The 22652-nt window shown below is 41.4% G+C and overlaps 2 protein-coding genes across 2 annotated transcripts in view; one reads left to right on the forward strand and one right to left on the reverse strand.

Moving 5' to 3' along the window:
• The window catches only part of LOC138746592 (DNA-directed RNA polymerase III subunit RPC10-like), a 9160-nt gene extending 9105 nt beyond the window's left edge, over positions 1-55 (reverse strand). The window contains exon 1 of the mRNA XM_069904883.1: positions 10-55. Coding sequence (XP_069760984.1) covers positions 10-55 — 46 coding nt within the window. The remainder of the gene's footprint in view (positions 1-9) is intronic.
• On the forward strand, positions 1-19789 carry snrnp25 (small nuclear ribonucleoprotein 25). The gene is made up of 7 exons (XM_069906831.1): positions 1-89; positions 1690-1890; positions 6869-6959; positions 8452-8557; positions 13505-13579; positions 15886-15946; positions 19339-19789. Exons 2-6 carry the CDS (start codon positions 1705-1707, stop codon positions 15941-15943), a joined length of 516 nt encoding a protein of 171 aa, XP_069762932.1. The 5' UTR covers positions 1-89; positions 1690-1704; the 3' UTR covers positions 15944-15946; positions 19339-19789.
• The last annotated feature ends 2863 nt before the right edge of the window (positions 19790-22652 follow it).

Below are 22652 nucleotides of genomic sequence, written 5' to 3' on the forward strand. Positions count from 1 at the left end.
TTCCGGAACCATGGCGGATCTGGTTTAGTTCCTCGTCCCTGTGTGGGTTGAACATTCATACATGAAGTGAAGTTCCGATTCAGCCAAACGTAAGGCGGGGAGAGGAGGGGGGAAGGGGGGAAGGGGGGGAGGGCTGGGGGGGGGAAGGGGGGGAGGGCTGGGGGGGGAAGGGGGGGAGGGCTGGGGGGGGGGAAGGGCGGGGGGGGGAAGGGCGGGGGGGGGGAAGGGCGGGGGGGGGAAGGGCGGGGGGGGGGAAGGGCGGGGGGGGGAAGGGCGGGGGGGGGGAAGGGCGGGGGGGGGGAAGGGCGGGGGGGGGGAAGGGCGGGGGGGGGAAGGGCGGGGGGGGGAAGGGGAGGGCTGGGGAGGGGGCTGGGGAGTAGAGGGGAGGGCTGGGGAGGGGGCTGGGGAGTAGAGGGGAGGGCTGGGGAGGGGGCTGGGGAGTAGAGGGGAGGGCTGGGGAGGGGGCTGGGGAGTAGAGGGGAGGGCTGGGGAGGGGGCTGGGGAGTAGAGGGGAGGGCTGGGGAGGGGGCTGGGGAGTAGAGGGGAGGGCTGGGGAGGGGGCTGGGGAGTAGAGGGGAGGCTGGGGAGGGGGCTGGGGATAGAGGGGAGGGGGCTGGGGAGGGGGCTGGGAGGGGGCTGGGGAGGGGGCTGGGGAGGGGGCTGGGGAGGGGCTGGGGAGGGGGCTGGGGAGGGGGCAGGGGAGGGGGCTGGGGAGGGGGCAGGGGAGGGGGCTGGGGAGGGGGCAGGGGAGGGGGCTGGGGAGGGGGCAGGGGAGGGGGCTGGGGAGGGGGCAGGGGAGGGGGCTGGGGAGGGGGCAGGGGAGGGGGCTTAGGAGGGCTTTTGTGAATGAAACATGTGGGTGGAGGGGAGTAGAGGAATGTAGTGGCTCAGGTGAATGGAGTGGATAGAAACATGTGCTTGGAGGGAAAGGTGGGACATACAGGCAAATAGATGGAGAAGTGAGAATGGGAAAGTGGGGTTTTTTTAAAAAAAAGTTGGATGGAGAATGAGGGAAATAGGATTCTGGAAGGTGGACTGTGCAAGGTGAATACGTCTAAGATGGGGGAAGGTGTGAATGGATGGGAGATATGGTAATGTAGACAATTGGAGGGGGAAATAGGGAAGGAGAGGAGAATGAGATGGAAGGAATGAGAAGGAGTGGGATAGAAGAGTAAAAAGAAGGGAGTAGGATGAGGGGGACGTGGATATGATGGATGGAAATGAGTGAGCAGGTGATATTTAGGTAGCAAGAGAAAGGGAATAAGGAAAGGAGGGATAAAGAGAGAATTGGGAAGGACTGGCAGGGAGAAGAGAAAAATGAAGTGAAAGGATGGAAGGAAACAAGAGAAAAGAATAAAGGAGTTGGATAAAAATGTGAAGAATTGATGGGAAAGGAAGAGTGTTGTTTGAAGATGGAGAGTATGAAAAGGCAAATACAGAGAGAGGAAAATTGGAAGTTCATTCTTGGTGCAAATCACTTTCTTAGTTTGCACTGGAAATAAAAACAATGATAAAACAAAGTTTTACTTCATTCGAGGGAAAACATACCAAACCAACAATTTTTAAAATTTGATGCATTCTGCATTTTTGTCATAAATGTGGGTAAAATAATATTTTGTGTCCCTGCATTACTTAAAGGCTGTTTGTGAAAATGCTAACCTTGTCGAGATCTTCTAATCCCATTTAAAGATCTGCTGATTTGGGATGACTGATGAAGTTAGAAACGAGCCTCCATCCAGCAACATTAAGGAGGAAGAAAATGTTACAATTTATAGTCACGAGAAGACAGAAGAGGAGGAGGAGTTATCCCATGCCGAAATCTTGGACCTATTTCAGGAAGGTTTGGCCATGATAGTTCAGGATCCTTTACTCTGTGATCTGCCTATACAGGTGTGTATGGTGGAAGTGAACCAAAACGTGAACTTAACCTTTTTTCATCTACAATTGAATTGAAGATCACTTTAGGATGTGGACTTAGATAATGGATATCTTATTGTTTCTTTAGGACTACGCTATGTGTCTTTATATTTGTGATCTTTGTTCAGGCAGTATCTGAGCAAAATGTGTTAGAAACTTTCTTTATGCTGGCTGGCAAAAAAATGTCTCCTGTGTATTTAGTTTAAATTGAAAGATCTACTCAGCTGAGGCAATCTGAGTTTAAAATCAGTAAAGCAAAGAAATGAAGAAATTATGCAATTGAAGTGTATTGTTATAAAGTATTTTTGTTGAGAATGCTGAAATATTTTCAAGTCCTGCAGGAGCTGCTAATAGAGCAATTTATGCATTATTCAGATTCTTGGCTCTGTAATAAGGGGTGTGGATCCAAAAGCATGAAGTCATGCAGAAATTTTATTGCTCAGACAAAATAGTTTCATACAATTATGGCAGAGCACTTTAATGTCAAGATTCGAGTGGGTTTGGCATATATTCCACTGACGATAAGCTTCAGGTTCTGTATATGGAGAAATGATGTCAGAACAATCCATGATAAGGAAAATCTTGACTGAATAATTCTTATGGGAGATTGTACTAGACTGAGCAGAGAAAAAAACCTCATTTTTGCTGAGTCAGTGGCCAAAAAATAATAGGCAAAATTTGAGGATAAATATTTTGTGCAAAGCATTGTTATTTATTTAGAGATACAACAGGGTAACAGTCCTTTTTGGTCCATGAGTCCATGCCGCCCAGTTTACCTCTAATTAAACTGCACCCCTGTTATGTTTTTGAATGGTGGGAAGAAACCGGAGAAAACCCACGCGATCACAGGGCAAACGTATAAACTCCTTGCAGACAGGACGGGATTCAAACCCTGGTCCTGTCCCACTGTAAAGGCGTTGGCTAACCACTACACCAAGCGTGCTGCCATTTATTTAGGCAATTGTATCTGAGAAGATTCTTCAGAAACTTTCCTAACACAACCAAATGTATTTGAAAAGAAAGTTGGAGTAATTGGGGGTAAAAAGCTGTGATTGCAGAGATCCAGTGCAGACAATGAGCCAAATAGCTTTCTGTGTGTCAAGATTCAGTGGTTCCAGGGCTAAAGTTCCCTCTTGCATTTCTGTTATTTTTTTTAGATGGGCTTAACAATGTTTATTATTGTAATCTTCTGTAAATTCCTGGATTTAATGATAAAGATAATTTCTGTAAAAAATAGATGTGAGTTTAGTTTCAAGGTAGTTGGCTCACAATGCACAAATTGTACTATTTTTGTATCAAAGCATCGTTTTTTTTGGTCTAGTTCCTGGAGTCAATTTTTAAAAAAACTTATAAATTCACGCACCGATTAATAAAATTTTCCAAAAAAAAATTCACGCACCTCCGCTGATTTATGAGTTCTGTCGGTTCAGAGTAAGATGAATGCAAAGGATCTCAACTGGACTAATGTTGGAAATAAGAAACAAATGAGGAGGCATTTGGTAACTCCAGCAGCACCAGCGGGGAGAGAAACAAGTCGTGGGTTCTTCAAAACAGGAAAAGAGAGAAAACAAGAATGTTAAATTGCAGAGTGGGAGGTCTCAGTGAACAGAAAATATTTGTGATAAATTAAAGCAAAATCACTGTAAAAGCCGTCATTTGAAGACAGATATGCCGGCATTAAAGATGGTCCTTGAATGTTAAAAATGTCACCCCAAAACCAGGGGTCGTCCCTTACACCAAGTTTAAAATCCTAACCTTAACAGCGAAGTCTCAGTGCTCCCCCATGGGGTCCATCCACCTAGCCTGACTGCTGTCGGGCTTTAAGTGGCCTGTTAAAGGAGCTGATGGTGGTTTATTTCCAAATAATTTGCTTTTAAAATATTATGAATTAGTATATCAAATGTACCGAGCAACATTACTCCACTGGTCAGCGGTAAGTGCCAGACTTGAGGCAGTCTTATACAGCGAGTATAGCTCAAAACCTACGTTTTAGGTGGAAATTTGCGGTGGGGTCATCCTAAACATGAGTCATCTTGTATGTCGGCAAATAAATTGAACAAAGTGGTACAGCCATTTGAATAGAAAAACAAGGGCAGTTATTCAAAGTACTGCAGTTAAATTGGATTCAAGTGCTGAGGTCTATTGAGTTTTTGTTCTGGTGAGGGGTCCTTGGTCTGAAACGCCATCTCTGTTTCTGTCCACGCTGATGTCGCTTGAGGTTTTATGTGGGACATTAGATCATATCACAGACCTGTTAGCTTGACGTTACGAAACTGTTGGAGTCGATTGTCAAGGATGAAGTCACGGAGTACCTAGAGGCGGATGACAAGATAGGCCCAGGTCAGCATTGTTTCCTTAAAGGAAAATCATACCTGAGAAACTTACTGCAGTTTTTTTGAGATCACAAGTAGGACAGAAGAGTTGAAGTGGATGCTTTGTATTTGGACTTTCAACAAGGTACCACATATGAGGCTGCTTAACATCATGAGCATGGAATAAAGGGTTGGCCGCCTGTTTCTAGTCGTCTTCCATAGGGGTTGGTGTTGGGGCTGCTTCTTTATATATATAAATTATTTGGATTGTGCCTCTTCTTTCTTTGGCTTGGCTTCGCGGACGAAGATTTATGGAGGGGGTAAAAAGTCCACGTCAGCTGCAGGCTCGTTTGTGGCTGAAAAGTCCGATGCGGGACAGGCAGACACGGTTGCAGGGGAAAATTGGTTGGTTGGGGTTGGGTGTTGGGTTTTTCCTCCTTTGCCTTTTGTCAGTAAGGTGGGCTCTGCGGTCTTCTTCAAAGGAGGTTGCTGCCCGCCAAACTGTGAGGCGCCAAGATGCACGGTTTGAGGCGTTATCAGCCCACTGGTGGTGGTCAATGTGGCAGGCACCAAGAGATTTCTTTAGGCAGTCCTTGTACCTTTTCTTTGGTGCACCTCTGTCACGGTGGCCAGTGGAGAGCTCGCCATATAACACGATCTTGGGAAGGCGATGGTCCTCCATTCTGGAAACGTGACCCATCCAGCGCAGCTGGATCTTCAGCAGCGTGGACTCGATGCTGTCGACCTCTGCCATCTCGAGTACTTCGACGTTAGGGATGAAAGCGCTCCAATGGATGTTGAGGATGGAGCGGAGACAACGCTGATGGAAGCATTCTAGGAGCCGTAGGTGGTGCCGGTAGAGGACCCATGATTCGGAGCCGAACAGGAGTGTGGGTATGACAATTATGCCTAAATATGCAGATAATATCAAAATAGTGCTGAGAATACAGAAAGGCTGGAGAGACATGGATAGATTAGGAGAACAGAAAAGAGGTGGCAGAGGAAATAAAATGTTGGAAAGTGGACAGTCATGCACTTTGGTAGAAGAAATAGGTGGGCAGACTATTATTTAGATGGAGAGAAGATTTAAAATTCGGAGGTGCAAGGGGTCTTGGGAGGCCTTAAAGTAGTATTTTTCAAACTACCCCTTGAACTCACATTCTACCTTAAGCCATCCCTATGCCGTAGGTTCTCTGTGATTAGTAAGGGATGGCTTAAGGTGTATGTGAGTGGAAAGGAGAAGATTTGAAAACCACTGTTTTAATCATATCTAATTGACTCATTATGTGAATGGTTTCATCATGCCAAAGGAAATGGCCCACTGACAATTTTTCTCAGGCAAAATATTTCAACAGTTGTTCTCAACCTTCCCTTCCCACTCACAGATCACCTTAAGCCATCCCTTATGGCATAGGGATGGCTTAATGTGGAATGTGAGTTTAAGGGAGCAGTTTGAAAACCACTGTCCTAAAGGTTAACTTCCAGGTTGAGTCGGTGGTGACAAAGATGAATGCAGTCTTGGCATTTATTTCTGGGGGAAGGAGATTTGAGAGCAGGGATGTTGTATTGAGTCTCTATAGAGTGTTAGTGTACTGTACTCATTTTGGATTACTGTGTACAGTTTTGGGTGCCTTATTTGAGAAAGGATATGCTGGCGTTGGAGAGGATTCTGAGAAGATTTACTAGAATGATACCAGGAATGAAAGGGTTAGCAAACGAAGAACATTTATAGGCTTTTGGGACTGTACAGAAGGATGAGGGGGGACCTCATAGAGACATTTCAAATACTGAAAGACCTGGACAGAGGAGATGTGCCAAGTTTGTTCCCTGTGGTGGGGGAATCTCTGACAAGAGGGCACAACTTCAGGATAAAAGAGCGTCAATTTAAAATCGAGACGCTAATTTCTTTAGCCAGAGGGAACGTTGTCACAGGCCACTGTGGAAACGAGGTTCTTGGGTGTATTTAAGGCAGAAATTGACAGGTATTTGATTAGTCAGGATATCAAGGGTTACGGGGAGAAGGCCAAGGAGTGGGGCTGATGGATGGATCAGCTCATGATAAAATAGCAGTGCAGACTCAATGGGCTGACTGGCCTATTTCTGCTCCTATATCTTGTGATTAACCTGTAAATCATGTGTACAAATGATAAAGCTGCCTTCCTTTGCGGCATTATTAGATCCCACTCACTAAATCAACTTTGCTCTAGTACAGGTATTTCAGGTCTCTTAATTTGGTAAGTTCATACGAAGGCTTGTGTAACAATTTTCCCCCAAAATCTTGTAGTTTTGCCATTTCATTAATTTATTTCTTGCAAGTTTACATCATATCAAGTGCTGTTTTATTTGTTGATAATCATAAAGCAGGAAATAGGAACAAATTCCAGTAAATTGTTGTTGATTATGAAATGCACACTAAGAATTTAGCAATTTTAAAAATTTCCTTGTAATATGTGAATTTCACACTATTATAAGTATCCTAACTGCTGATCGCCCCACCTGTTTACAATGTATTTGTATATGCTATACTTTAAAACAACCAACATTGAAAAGAAACATTGCTTTAAATCCTTTGTACAGATATCTCAGAATGTGATATGAGGTTTGCCATCATTCATTACTTACATTTTGTTTTTATTTAGGTTACTTTGGAAGAGATCAATTCACAGATAGCTCTTGAGTACGGGCAAGCAATGACGGTCAAAGTAAAAAAAGGAGATGGTGAAATTATGCGTATGTGGGATTTTCTTATAAACTCACTTGTTCAGTATGACTATAGTATAAGTGAAAATTAAATCTTCTGGGGTAAGATGAGGTAAGGATTCTAAATGTGGATGAATCCCAGAAAACTCAGTGTTAGGTTTTGTTAACAGTTTTATTTTTTATTCCACTTCAACCTCCATTTAATAAGCAGAAAGACTGAAGGAATTCGTTACAGTGGTCCATTATATGAAGACTCAAGGTAGATGCCCAGCTCTCATTACAAAGGAAATGAATTCTTCTGGACCCTACTAGCAATCTACTTTATTAAAGTACCACTCTCATTAAAGAAAATGAATGCCACCAATGGTTTAATACCATCATTCCCCAGAGGCTGGCGGAGAAGCTTTCCTTGCTGGGACTCAACACCCCTCTGTAACTGGATCCTAACAGAAAGACCACAGTCTGTCTGGGTCAGTATCAGAATGTCGAACACTCACGCTGACGGCTGGCGCACTTCAGGGCTGTGGGCTTTGCCCGCTCTTGTTTACGCTACTGACCCACAATTGCGTGGCCAGATCCAGCTCCAACAGTGTCATCAGATTTGCAGATGACACAACAGTAGTTGGCCTCATCAGCAACAATGATGAATCGTGCTACAAAGAGGTGGAAAATCTCGTGAAATGGTGCGAGAATAACAACCTGAGTCTCAACGTGGACAGGACGAAGGAAATGATAATCGACTTCAGGAGGGAAAGGAATGACCACCCTCCACTATACATTTATCAACTCTGTAGTAGAGAGAATGGAGAGCACCAAGTTCCTTAGACTTAACTAGTGACCTAGCGTGGACACTCAACATCTCCTCACATGTCAGGAAGGCGTAACAGCGACTGCACTTCCTGAGAAGACTGTAAGCAGGCAAGGCTACTGGCCACAATTATGTCAACCTTCTATAGAAGCTCTATCGAGAGCGCCGTGGCCGGCTGCTACAGAGAAATGGATCCGAGGTCAATCCACACGACCATGAGAGTGGCAGGGAGGATGATTGGAGTCTCCTTCCCCCCCAACATCGATGTAATCTACTGGGATCGTTGTCTGAAGAGGGCACACAAAATCGTTGAGAACCCCTTCCACCCTGCACACAGCATCTTTCACCTGTTCCCATCGGGGAAGAGGATTAGCAGGATCAAGAGCGAGCTCCACCAGGCTGAGGAATAACTTCTTCCCACGGGCTTTGAGAATGCTGAACGACCAAAGGAGCTACTCACACTAACCATTCAACACTCTTTTTCGAACAAAGCAATATTTATTTATTTGTCTAGATAAAATACAAAATGCATAGGTCCTGCATATGTGTTGTTGGCATGTGTGTAATGTCTGGTTGTGTTTTGCACCGAGGACCAGTGAACGCTGCTTTGTCAGGTTGTACAATCAGCTGACAATAAACGATTATTTTTCTGATTTATGAGAGTCAGCAATATGTTAACTTATCTGTATGCTGCTCCTTGCTTTCTCCCTCCAGCCGTTGTCGTAATTCAAAATGAAACTGTTCTGGATTTGAAAAAAGCTATTCAGAGATACGTCCAACTGAAGCAACAGCGTGAAGGAGGAACCCAGTACATTAGCTGGTAAATTACATCTCGTCATTCATTATAATTTATTTCTTAAGCAATGTACCTCCATACGCCAGAGGGGACAAGCTGAATTTAATGATCTTTCAATCTTTTAAGCCTTCCCCAAATTATTTCAGTTTATTACTATTAAATGGATCTTCAAAATTATTTACATATTACTGAACACAAAAATCTACTGCAAGCAATCATATTCGGAAGTCATAGAGCTATAAAACTTTAAAGAATCTAACAGGGCCTTCTGCCCACCATGTACGTGTCGATCTTTGTGGCCCATGTGCACTAATTCTTTTCTCCGTGTTAAGGCCATATCTTTTTCAGTTTTGCCTATTTCAGATCATGTTTTGAAAAATTATCCATTAAAATTATGTCATGCCATTGAGTGATGATTTAGTGCAGATTTAATTCTCAACTGGATTTAAAGAGTTAAGTATTTGAACCTTCAAGCTTTTAATTCTGGTTTATTTACTAATCCTGAGTCTCAAAAAAAAATTATTTAGATTTAGACGGCCGAACCAAGGCCACCCACAAATGGGAAGAGCAAAACCTAATATTCCATCTGGGCACTCTCCAAGCAGTTGGCATGAATGTGACCCTGGTTTCTGTTAGGCCCATCCCTTGTCTCTCTCCTCCATCTCTCTGTCTCTTTTCCTTTAGCTCTGCATACCTTTCCCTCTCCATTCTGTCCATTCTATCCCCTCTCCTATCACTTCTTGCCTTCTTTTTTTCCTTGTGGCCTCCCACTCTTATCTACCTATGACATCTTGCCTGTGTTCCTGCCCCACCCCCCACCATTTTATTCAGGTGCCTACCTGCTTCTTGCTCATACCTTGATAAAAACCACAGGGCTGAAACATTGGTCATGTATCTTTGCTCTGTAAAGAACGCTATGTGGACTTGCTGAGTTTCTCCAACATTTTTGTATAAACTACAATCACAGGTTCTGCAGACTTTCTTGTTTAATTTGTTTTAGACCCTTGGTAAAGGGCTGCAGATAACAATATTTAGACATTATTGGTCTAATATGATGTGGTGAATGTGGTCAGTACTACTGCAATGTGGTCTTCCAGCTTGATAGTTTTAAAATTGGCCCAAAAGATTAGAAGCTTTAACGTTCTGTGAATGTGCTGGATTTGAAAGGCATTTGGGCTCAGGATAAAAAAAGTAGAACAACCAAGGAACGATTTCAGAGTGTAATGTTTCATCTAGTAGCTCCTAATGATTTAGGACAGAAACTTACTGAATTATGATGTAAAATTGTTATCTTTTTCAGAAGTTTTCCTTTTATGGATTATACTTTAAAAGCTATTGCACTATTTTTAGTTAACTATCTATTTCCGGGCCGGGGGGAGGCAAGTGTGAATTCCCAAAGGAAAAGCTTTTGTGAAACTTAAGATTTTGCATAATATAGACAAGCAATTATAATACAGTAAGGTCATAGAACAAGCTTTATGGTCCATCTAGACTTGGCTAGTAGAGAGATTGCTCACCTTAACAAAATTACATAAAAATAGTGACTAGCTTGCAGTCAGTTGATTGTTTTGTATATTTTTTATTGGTGATTATTGAAATAATTAACATTAGAGACAAAGCTCTGCTGTTTTATACCATTTGAGATGTTCTTGCAGCTCGTATCAAATTCCAAACCTGTACTGGTTATTTGTAGTGGCGGTGTATACCACTTTTTAGATTATTTAAAATGTAAATAATTGATGCAAATTTCAGATGATCATTTCAGATTTATTGCCAGAGTGCACACATGATATCACATACAATCCTGAGATTATTTTTATCCTGCGGGTGTGGAAGAATTGCCACCAATTCTATGCATAAGTATAGAAACAAAGAACTGTAAACCGATAATGAATGTAAACTAACGGGCTGTGCAATGCTGAGAGAACAAAAAGAAAATCAATAACGTGTTCTTAAATGAGTCCCTGATTGAGTTTGTTGTTGAGGAGACTGATGGTGAAGGGGGAGCAGGTGTTCCTGAACCTGGTGGTGTGAGTTTTTGTGGCACCTGTAGCTCTTTCCTGATGGCAACAGCAAGAACAGACCTTGTGCTGGGTGATGCGTGTCTTTGATAATTGCTGCTGCTCTCTGATGGCAACGTTCCCTGTAGATGTTGTCAATAATGGGTAGGGTTTTGCCTGTGATATCCTGGGCTGTATCCACTACCTTTTGGAAGGCTTTACGCTCAAGGGTATTCGTGTCCCCACACCAGACCATGATGCAACCGGTTGGCACACATTCTATTTACACCTCTGTAGAAATTTACCAGGGTGTCTGGTGTCATTCCAAGCCTCCACAAACTCATGAGGAAATAGAGGCACTGACATGCTTTCTTCTCAATGCCATTGGTGCGTTGGGTCTAGGAAAGATTCTCCGAGATAGTGAATCCCAAGAACTTAAATTTGCTCGCCACCTCAGATCCCCCAATGATCACTGGATTATATACCTCTGGATTTCATTTCCTGAAGTCAACAATCAGCTCCTTAGTTTTGGTGACATTGAGTGTAAGGTTGCTGTTGGTGTACCATTCAGCCAAGTTTTCACACTCCATCCTGTATGCTAACTCATCCCCTTCCTTTATACAGCCCACTACCATGATATCGTTGGCAAATTTATAGAAGATTTTATTTTACCGAGCCACACAGTCGTAGGTGTAAAGTGAATAGAGCAGGGGGCTAAGAATACAGGCCTGCGGTGATGGAGATTGTGGAGGAGATGTTCTTACCAATCTTATCTGATTCTGGTCTGGAGAAAATCTGTGGATCCAGTTACACAGTGGGGCATTAACTCCCAGACCTTGGAGTTTGCTGATCAATTTTGAGGGGATGATGGTGTTAAATACAGAATTGTAGCTGATAAAGAGCATCCTGATGTATGTATCTTTGCTGTCCAGGTGTTCCAGGGCTTTATGTAGAGCCAGTGAGATGGTATCCACTGTAGACCTGTTCCTATGTTAGGTGAACTGGAATGGATCAGGAACAGATATTGTGTTTACATTCATGGGCCACAATTTTATTCTCTGTGTCTGTTCCCATGCCTATTTATTCTACATTCCTTCAAATATCTGTCAAATCTGTACTTAATCTTGCCCTGGCTTCCACTACAGTCATCAAATATTGACTATAAACCGGTTTCTCTCACTGTCTTTTCTAAACCTCTAACATTTAATTTTATGGTCATCCATTTTGGAGATGGCACAGAGGAATTTCACCTGGTCGATTCTGGAAATGAAGGGGTGCCTGTGAGGAACGATTGAGTCATCTGGGACGATATGCATTGGAATTTAGAAGAACGAGAGGGATCTTATAGAAATATATTATCTATCCCTTTCATAATTTTATAAAGACAGGAAATTTGTTTCCATTGGTAGATTAGATGAGAATGATAGGAATTAGCCTCAGGAAGATCTTTCCTGGAACCAACACACCAATGGCATCATGAAGAAAGCCTCTACTTCCTCATGAGTTTGCGGAGGAGCTAGTGGAGTTGTTCAAGTGAACCGGTACGGACTTGAAGGGCCGACATGGCCTGTTTCCGTGCTGTAAACGGTTATATGGTTATATACTCTTTGTCTCTGACAGCTTCTTGGAAAGTATTTGTTAATAAGGTAGGATAAATCCTGTTTCACAATTTAAGATTTTTGATGTGGTAACAAGAAATATGGATGTTGGAATTGCTGAGTATGTGGACTTTCCAAAGTTGCTTGATTAAAATACTACTGAAAAGGCTTGTTAGAGTCATTGAAATTTGTGGATTAATCCACATTTGTAGCAAGGATGTAAGATTGTGTATGACAGTGGGGGAAAAAAAGACCTGTGTGTTACCCAGGTTTAAGGACGAGGATGACTTGTTTTCTTGTACATGATTATTTCTAATTGTAGATGGAATGAAACAGAAGCAGGATAGTAATAGGTTACTTTGATCAAGTGGCTAGATGTTAAACAGATGATGTATTTTAGAAGGAAAAAAATAGAGATAATGCGCTTTAATACAATTTTAAAAGCGAAAGGAACAAAGGAACCAATGTCCATATTTTTACACTTTGCAGGTGGAAGAACGGTTGAAGTGCTGCTATTAAAGCATATGGGAAGCTAATTTTAGAGATGGAAATGCAGAGCAGGAAAAGCAAGAAGTTATGCTAGACTGAGATTTAGTTAGATGACAGCAAGAGCAATGGTGCCGCACTCTGGAAAAGCGGTGAAAGTACTAGAGGAGATGTGGATTTTAAATACAGGTACTAGAAAGTCATTGAGAGGAAAGACGTATATCTTTGTGTATATATGCACATATACCCACTCACTTCAGGATTCTTGGAGAAGATTTGAAATCTCTAAGAAAATAATGAAAACAATGTCATTAGCTGAAGGGTTAGTAAACACCCAACCCCAACCAACCAATTTTCCCCTGCAACCGCTGCAACCGTGTCTGCCTGTCCCGCATCGGACTTGTCAGCCACAAACGAGCCTGCAGCTGATGTGGACTTTTACCCCCTCCATAAATCTTCGTCCGCGAAGCCAAGCCAAAGAAGAGTAATTAAAGAAGAACTAAACTGCTGGAGGAACTCAGCAACTCTCACAGCATCTATAGGAGGTAAAGATATATAATTGGTGTTTCAGGCCTGAGCCCTTCATCACCTTGACTTGATGCATTGTTAACTCTTCATTCCAAAAAAAAAGTTTAAATTGTCAAATTCATTTCATAGAATCAAATGGGGAGAAAGGGGACATTTAACCCACTAAAAAAAAAGATCTGTTTAATTTGGTCACATTCTGAATACTTTCGTCATGGCTCTGCTAGTTCTTTCTCTTAGTCCCATTTTAATGCCGAGTTATTTTTCATTGTGTCAAAGAAATGTAATCTTGTTTGCTTGGAGAAGAACTGAATTCTATCATTTTTTCTAAATTATACTCTTTTATATATCTCATGGTGCAGGAAATATATCTGGAGGACGTACCATCTAATATTTAATGGAGAGAAACTAGCTGATGATAAAATGAAACTCAAAGAGTAAGTATTTAATACATTTAGCCATGACATTTCCTTTTGTGCCTGAACCTATGTGAGTGGTTTTACAGCAATTTTTGTTTAAAACTTTAAAAGTCCATTTATGTCTCAAAGAGAAATTGACATCAGCAATAGTTCAGAAAGTAACAGGGGGGGGGAAGAAGTCAAGGCTGCCACTTACATTGCAAGATAGATATTGAAAGTCCTTGATAAAATATTAAAATATGAAATATACTATAAGAAAAGACTAAATGTTAAGATTGTGAAAATGGAAAACAACTTCAGGTGCTGAAAAATTAAAACAGAAACTGTTGGAAATACTCAGCAGGCTAGACTGCATCAGTTTCACGTCGGAGATGTTCCCTTTTCGTCTTGCTTTCCCCTTGAGCTGCTCTGCATTTTCAGTGTTGTCTGTTTGTTGTTAAAAAGGCTGCATTTTCTCTCTGCTCTGTCACTTCCTTTCATTGCATCAACACCGTGAAAATAAGTAAAACTATGGGATCTTGCATCACCGCAAAAGCCCATTTGCTCCAGTGTCTCCATTTGGGTTCCTAAATGGCCATGCAAGCTATTCCCACTTTCCAGATGGAGAAGAGGGTAGGAAAACGATGGGAGACTTTTCAGGTTGGATTGAATAGAATGGAAACATTCGGACATTGTAGGAATGCCTTCACCCTGCTAAGTTATTGGGCTATCAGAAATGTGGTCTGCGTTCAGTGGTAGGGTGATCCATCAGGACTGTAGCAAGTTGTACCTTCATTGTATTTGCACATTAAACCATTCAGGACCTGTTAATGAACCAGGTTGGCTAGAAAGTCATTAATGGTACTTGTATATTGAAAATCTACTTCCATTACTGAATCTACTTTTGAAATTGCCAGCCTGAAAATTAATTGAACACTAAGAGGACAGATGTAACTGCCCATGGGAAACTAAAATTAGTAACTTGTAAAGTTCTGGGAGACAGCCTAGGAACAGCAGGTGCTGTAGGTTTCTGTGACACTGGACAAAGTGCCAACTCTCTGTCTGCCTTACGGTAGACAAAAGTCAAAGAATTTCATGTATGTTACGTTCTAAATGTAGTATTATGTGATAATAATGGAACCTTTACCTTTAAATGCACCGTTGTTAAGTTTTAGTGGGTAATTAGAAGTTCACTGCGGTGGTCTCCCCACCCCCCACCCCCCCCCCAATCGACAAGATCTACCAGGATCGTTGTCTGAAGAGGGCTCGCAAAATCGTTGAGGACCCCTACCAACCTACATACAGCATCTTCGAGCTACTCCTGTCAGGAAAGAGATACAGAAGTATCAGAGCCAGAACCACCTGGCTGAGGAACAGCTTCTCCAAATGGACAGTGAGAATGCTGAATGACTGATGAACTGCTCATACCATCCTTCTGTGAATCTACTATTATTTAACAACATTTATTTAGTTTTGTATATGTACTGCATATAAATCATCTTTATATGTGTTTGCATGTTTTCACACTGAGCACCGACGAACGCAGTTTCATCCAGTTGTATGATAATTCTTTGGCTTGGCTTCGCGGACGAAGATTTATGGAGGGGGTAAAAGTCCACGTCAGCTGCAGGCTCGTTTGTGGCTGACAAGTCCGATGCGGGACAGGCAGACACGGTTGCAGCGGTTGCAGGGGAAAATTGGTTGGTTGGGGTTGGGTGTTGGGTTTTTCCTCCTTTGCCTTTTGTCAGTGAGGTGGGCTCTGCGGTCTTCTTCAAAGGAGGTTGCTGCCCGCCAAACTGTGAGGTGCCAAGATGCACGGTTTGAGGCGAGATCAGCCCATTGGCGGTGGTCAATGTGGCAGGCACCAAGAGATTTCTTTAAACTCGAACAATTAACCAGGCCAATCAGAAATCCCAGAAAATATGCAGCAAGAACTAAAATAATCTCACAAATTAATGTTCTTATATTGTCATTATTCTCACCAAAAATAGAATTCAAAAAAATTTAGGTTTACATTAGTCAGCTGAACATTGGTGTAGTTTGTTGTTATCTGAATTGTGTGACTGAATCAGTGGATTTGAATGTTATCCATTGTCCTTAATCGTGAAACATTTTTTAAATTTATTTCATTCAATAGAAAACTCTTTTTTAAACTAAAGGTTATGAGCCAAGATCAATATTACTGTTGATTTATTTCATTTCATGGAGGGCAAGACAAATAAAGTAGATGACTGTTAAAAAGGAACAACATGATGTATGAGCCTGGTTAGTGGACATGCATTTCCTAGCATAAAATGGCAAATACTCAGGAAAAAATCCTAAAGTTGTAAGCTTTTCATTTGCAGTTACGGAATAAGGAATCGAGATGAAGTAACCTTCATAAAGAAGCTCCGTAAAAAATAAAAGGTTAGTATTTATGGTCAGTGGCGGGTTAGTGCCACAATGCTGTCACAGCACCAGCGGTTAGGACCGGGGTTAGAATCTTGAGCCATCTGTAAGCAGTTTGTACATTCTCCCTGTGTCTGTGTGGCTTTTCCCCGGGAGCTCTGATTTCCTCCCACCCTTCAAACCGTACCAGGGGTGTAGGACAATTGGATGTAATTGGGTGGCACGGGCTGGTGGGTTGAAAGAGCCTGTTACCGTGCTGTATGTTTGCATTTAAATTTTTTTTAAAAGAAATTGCTATCAATGGATGGGTAGTTTTTATTTTACATATAACAGGACCAAACTTTTAAAGTATAGTTATCTCTTATCACATCTCACTCACCAGATATCAAAAAGCATTTCTTGGCAAGCACTTTTTGCCAATGTAGTGTGCCTCAAAGGAGCTCTAAGAGTTCAAAGCCAGTGAGATGTACTCACCATTAGGCACAGTAGCTTTTGTTTTACTGATGAAAATTCCATTGGCTGGGTACACATTGTTCTTTACAATGAATTACAGTGTAGTAATTTAACTAATGCAAGATTACATCAGAAACATTTAGGTCAAAGTCTGCAATGCAGATGATAGTGAATTAGGACCATTTTTCAAATTTTAGGAACCACAAGACATTCAATCCCCATTTCAAGAAATGGATAATTTTTTAGGTATATTAATAATTTTTTTAAATTGTCTCTTAGTGAAGTGATAAATTTCCAGTGCAAACCAACTCCAAAATCTACTCAGGAAAAATGCATTTTATTTTAATTAGACATCACCAAATGCTGATTTTTTTTAAAAAAAAAAACCACATCCTCACTTCCTCAATTCTTCCTTGCTGCTTTGGACACTTCCTGTAATTTGTTGCCTCTTCGTCCTGGAGCCAAGAATCCATATTGAAATCACTCGAGGTGTTGATTACAAATTAGCCACAGTATCTTTCCATCTGCACATATTTCACTTTATCGGAGAAATTCCATTGGTTTGACCCACATATCAACACTACCAGATGTTTTTCTCAAATCTGATGAAAGGTCCCATGATGTGAAGCATCCACAGATGCTGCCTGATCTGCTTATTATGGTTTTTTTAAAATATCTGCTTGCCCTCTAGGCAGGTCCCACCACCTCGCCCTTAACAATTTGTTATGCGCTTTAATTCCCTTCATCACATCATAGATACGTCTGTCTTAAGCTTCATCCATTGCTAAGGTGAAGGCACGCATAAACAAGGAATAATATACATTTCGCCGGGGTAGTGTAGAACCCAATTTTGGGTTTTCCAATTTTAGGTAACCCCAATGCTAACCTGATTCTGCTGTTTCCATCTGTCCTTCATCTGCTCCCATTTTCTCTACTCTCTATATATCAAGTGATTTCCCACCCTCCTTGTCTCCACTTCATTTGTCCAGTAAACTTGTCACCTTGGTCCCTCCTCCAAGACTTCCCTTTTATGCTTTTTATCCTCCTTCCCACTTTACTCTCAACAAAGTGTCCTGGCTCATAATGTTGACTGACCATTTCTTTCCATGGATTCTGCAAGATCTGCTCCAGATCTGTTGACTCGTTACACAGACCCAGAAACGTAACATGCTGATCACTCACCGGGACGCTCACAATCAATTAACCATAATGTGCCTGTTTTTGTCGAACTTTGTACAAAATTTCCAGTACAATGAAGAGAATAGTTTTGAATTTAACTTTTTTATTGTCATGTGTACTGAGAAACAGTGAAAAGCTTTGCTGTGCATGCTATTCAGCCAAGTCAACCCATACTGAAGTGCAGTGGGAAGTATAATTTACTGTTGTATAGGACGACCCCTGAATTTTCCACCAAAAATATTGGTTTTGAACAATATCCTTTGTATAAGTGGACCGCAAATCTGGCACTTACAGTGAATGCTGTTAAAAGCAAATCACAATATTTTAATAACAAATTAACATTTAAATGTTTACATTTTATTTGGACATTTAAAAATAAACCACTGTCAGCTCCTGTAATAGGCTGACAAAAGTGGACTGGTCAGATGGAACCTGCAAAGGGCCACTAAGACTTTGAAAATAACTAATGGGGCATGTGCAAGATCGCATCGGAGCTGGAAGGAAGATAGCAACGGTGTTTTGACCTTGTCACCAAGATAAGAATTTTAGACCCCTTGTATAAACAACTCCGATTTAAGGTGAAATTTTAAAGTTTTGAGGATCATTTTGTACAGCGGCAGATACTGTATATAAAAATTGTGCCATGTGTAGTGTTACAGTAAATCTAAGTACTTTGTTGGCATTCCGTCCAGAAAGCCATTGATGTCACACGAGCCTGCTGAGTGATGGTAGGGCTGTATCTTTTCCATATATTAATCCAAAGTATGACCATAGACATTCTTTGTTGGACATTGTCACAAGACTTGGTGACTCAAGGCATAGAAGCCAATCTTTCTTGGATTCCCTAGCCCAAGGATTGAAAATGCCTCTCCTATCCAATGCCAGATTAAAGCTTCCATTTCATTTTAGTGAAGATTCTGTTTTAGTCACTTACAGGGTTCAATAGAACTCTTCTTTTCACCCCCACCCCCAACCCCGCCCACTTTGTGAAAAACCAGTCAGGTTCAAGGGTTCAGCAATGCAGTGTGAGCCTTTGGTGTTCTCTATCTCAGATGCACCTACTTTGAATGTTGGGTGAGGGAACTCCTGAGGCTGCACATGACTAGAGATCAATGTGGCAAAATGCAACAAGGTGAGCAGCACTGATATGAACTGACCTGGTAATGAGTCAAAGAGAGTGGAATTTGCAATTTTAATATCTATTTTGAGTGAGGCCAATTTTCTTTTGGCTTTTATTGTCATATGAACATAAGAACTAGGGGCAGGAGCAGACCGTCTGGCCCATAACCATTCAATAAGATCATGGCTGATCTGGCCAAGGTCCCAGCTCCATTTACCCACCCTTTCCAGAAACCCTTTATTCTTCAAAAATCTGTCAGTGCCTTAAGTAAATTCAGTGAGGTAGTCTTGTCGCTTCTCCTTTCTTTTCATACCATTTTGTGGCATAAATTTAGCATGGTAGAAATGGGATGAAGGGGGTGAAAGACCATCATTAGGCCTCAAGTGCTTTGAGCTGTGATTTTGGCATGGAACTGTTGGGAAATATTTACATGCTTGTAAGTTATCTTCCAGATTGGTGACTGTAAATTCAGTGGAAATGCTGAACTTCTACAAATTCATGCATCTGTCATTTGCTGTACCTTTGGTTCCTAGATCAAGTTTTATGACATGCAGTGAAGAATATTCTCCAATTGAATATTTATAATCCTGAGCAGGAAACAGTTGGGAGCTACTTTAACACAGAGTCTTTTCCATTTTGTCTTTCATTTTGGATCTAGATTATTGTAAAACATGGTCAGAAGGAATTTGTAATCTTTGGAGATGTACCAGATCCTTGATGCTGCCTGACAAAATTCTTTCCTCTATCAAATTCTGATAAAAGAAGACAAGTGCGCAAGAATATCAAAGGTCAAGGAAAAAAAACATACTTTAAATTAGCCCCATTTGTACAGATTTTTCTGGTGTGACTGTTCACAGCAAATAAAATGTCTTTTTCTAAGATGCATTATAATTTCCACTGCTTCATCAAGTCCTCACTTTGACTTGGAGCCATAAGAGGATTTGGGATTGCAGGTTATTCCACAATTTTAAAATATAATTTCCCTTCTGATATTACGTGACATTCTTTGTAAATGAACCACATCCTTCTTGATCAGAACCGTTGCAGACTCTGATATCGACGAGAGCTAATAATGAACCCATTTGCAATAAATTACTGGCTGGAATTCAGTAGGAGTCTGATACCTTGATTGAATATGATTCATTTGAAAAGATGTGTATAGATTTAAATCATAGCAGATTTTAAATAGGTTCAAGTATTGAGCAAGAGCAGCATGCAAGAGCAATATTGCATTTAAAAAGCAAAAGAATCAGCTGCCCTCAAAGGATAAACATTAAATCATTGAAAAATGAAAAGCTATTTATCAGTTTAAAAAAAAGATATTCAGTGTTTACATAGTTTGGCTAAAGAGTAATTGATTTTGACAAATGTTTCTATCATTTTACAGTTTCCACCATGATTATAATGGGGGATTAGTACTGTTGTAAATTCCTCTTGGGCTCTTGTACTTAAGTTGACTTTGTATTGAGCATAGCTAAATATGCCAAAAAAGATGCAAAATAGGGTGCAAAAAAAGTGAACACAATTGATTTCAGTGTAAGTTGTGGCACCGTCATTTACACTCTTCCATAAATCAGAACGTTGCGGTTTCAAATACTGCTTAAAAAAAAAAATGAACACAGAGCTGAACTTCCAGATAAGCACTGAAGGGTTAAGTACTCTCTTTTGCAGTGGATGTCAAGAGCAGAGGAATGAACCTTGTATTCTCCAGTCATCTTTACTGGGTTGAATTGAATTGGATGATCTTTGTCACCTGTATGTACTTGGTGCACCATGTCTTTCTTTCACCCCTTGCCTTGGCCAGATGCCAAAGACTTATTCAGCTGATCCTCCACAACTGAGATTGGGGTGGCCTAGTGATGCATTAGTTTACCACTGCTGTTCTGTTCCAGAACTATAACAGTCTTGGCAGGATATAAGATTCTTTCCATAAATAGATGGCAGTAGAATACAATATTATGTATCTCAGTACAGACCAATGTCAAGCCAGGCTGCATCATTGGACCAATATTTTCTCTCTCTTCTGGAAATGCTCAGCAAATGTCAAATGGTCCTCACCATGAAGCAATAGTTAAATTTCTGCTCTCAATGATGTGGCAACTTGCTGAATGTTTCCAGAATTTTGCATTTTTATTATCAACTTACAGCATGTGCATTTTTTTTTTCTTTCTCACTGTTTTTCACTGTGCTGGTGTAGCCCCTCTGAACAAGCATCCTGCTGGAACAGAGCTAATTTAACTTTTAAATTGAGAGTTACAACCAGTAACAGGGCCTTCTGGATATCGAGCCCAATTGATCAATTACCCTACGAACCCCATATATCTTTGGAATGTGGGAGGAAACTGGCACACCCCTAGAACCACCATTTTTCCTCCATTTGATGCTTCTCAACCAACTGAGTTCCTCCATTAGAAAGGGTTTTTTTCTGCTCTAGCTTGGAGCATCTGCAGTCTCTCAGTGTGTCAGAGGCTTGGCACGTTGGAGGCAGTGATGAATTTCATGATTGACATTAGCCTTGAAAGTAATGGTGTATTTAAACTTATGATACTGGTGCTGGTAATAGCATTGCGCCAATGGCTGTTTTATTTTTATAAGTTTTAATTTGAATGATACAACACGGTAGAATGCCTTTCCATTTCTTGAATCCTGTACTGCCAATTAACCTACCAACCCCATACATTTTGGAAGGTGGGAGGAAACCAGAGCATGGGGATCATGGGAAGGACGTCCAAAGCCCTTGCAGAGAAAATTTCATCCTACGTTGCCTTCTGAACCAAGGTAACCCCATAAGGCAGTGAGCTGCAGCAGGAATGAAGCAGGGGTACACGCATATTTGGAGACAGCTCTGTGTTGTTAACTCATTCATGGGATCCACAAAAGAAAAGATCTCTTGCTTTGCAAAGCAAAGGACCTCAACCAAATTTCCCCTGCTGAAAAACACTGCCCTGCAACAATAACAGATCAAAATGGAAAATGTAGACCATCTCCTCACCTTGGATGCGATATCAATGAAATTCATCACTGCCTCCAATGTGCCAAGCCTCTGACACACTGAGAGACTGGCAGATGCTGGAACCTGGAGTTTTAAAAAAAAAAACCCTATCTACTGGAGGAACTCGTTCAGAAGCATTAATAAGAAGAAAAATGGTGGTTGAAATTTCAGGTCGGAACCCTTCTTCAAGACTGAATGTGGTGAGAGGAGATAATGTAATGAGGACAGGGTGGCGGGAGCTGGACCGGGGCCAATAGCAGATTGGTGAACCAGGGGAAGGATATCAGCTCGACGGAGAGGCAGCTGATTGGTAGGTGAGAGGCAAGGGAATAAAGGGCCAGGTGTAAAAAAAAAATAGAATGAGCATTACAGGATGAAATTGGAGATAGCTCGAGAGGGGAGATACGTGGAGACAGGCTACCAGTCGTCCAAACTCCACTTTATTGTCAAGAGTACATATGTGATATCAATTACAGCCTTGAGATTATTTTTCCTGTGAGCTGGACAGAATTTCTACTTATTGCTCGGACAGAAAACTCAAGAAAAGATACTGATAGAAAGGTGAGAAATGTAAACAGAAAGAAATAAAGAAAATAACTATTCAATAATAAATAATATGAAAAGAGGAGTCATACTGTGGCAACAAAGACAACAGTGAATTGCAGGCAAAGTCTAAGCATTGCTCGTCTTTGTCTCCACTAACACTCCCTCCAGCCATCTCCAACCTTAAATGACTCGTCTTTATCCGTCCAACCCCTTTTTTCCCTCTTGCATACACTCTCTGTCCTATCGACTGGCCCCAGCTCCCTATCTGTCCGTCATCCTGTACCTCCTCCTTGGTTTAGTTATCCCTAACTGCCCTCCATTCAACTCTTCCTGCCCTATCCTCATTGAACTGCCCATCTTCCCCCTGCACTTAGATTCTTTTTCTAAATTGTTTTTATTTTTCACACTATGAGCCATACTAACCAAAATACACA

This window comes from Narcine bancroftii, chromosome 12 (assembly GCF_036971445.1).
Source record: "Narcine bancroftii isolate sNarBan1 chromosome 12, sNarBan1.hap1, whole genome shotgun sequence".
In the NCBI taxonomy this organism is placed as follows: domain Eukaryota; kingdom Metazoa; phylum Chordata; class Chondrichthyes; order Torpediniformes; family Narcinidae; genus Narcine; species Narcine bancroftii.

What these genes read in the sequence shown, in the direction of transcription:
- snrnp25 (XM_069906831.1), top strand. Translation starts at nt 1,705, where the DNA reads ATGACTGATGAAGTTAGAAACGAGCCTCCATCCAGCAACATTAAGGAG. An exon ending in AGGAGATGGTGAAATTATGC is followed by an intron (nt 6,960 to 8,451) that starts GTATGTGGGATT and finishes TTCTCCCTCCAG; the next exon opens with CCGTTGTCGTAATTCAAAAT. An exon ending in GATAAAATGAAACTCAAAGA is followed by an intron (nt 13,580 to 15,885) that starts GTAAGTATTTAA and finishes TTTCATTTGCAG; the next exon opens with TTACGGAATAAGGAATCGAG.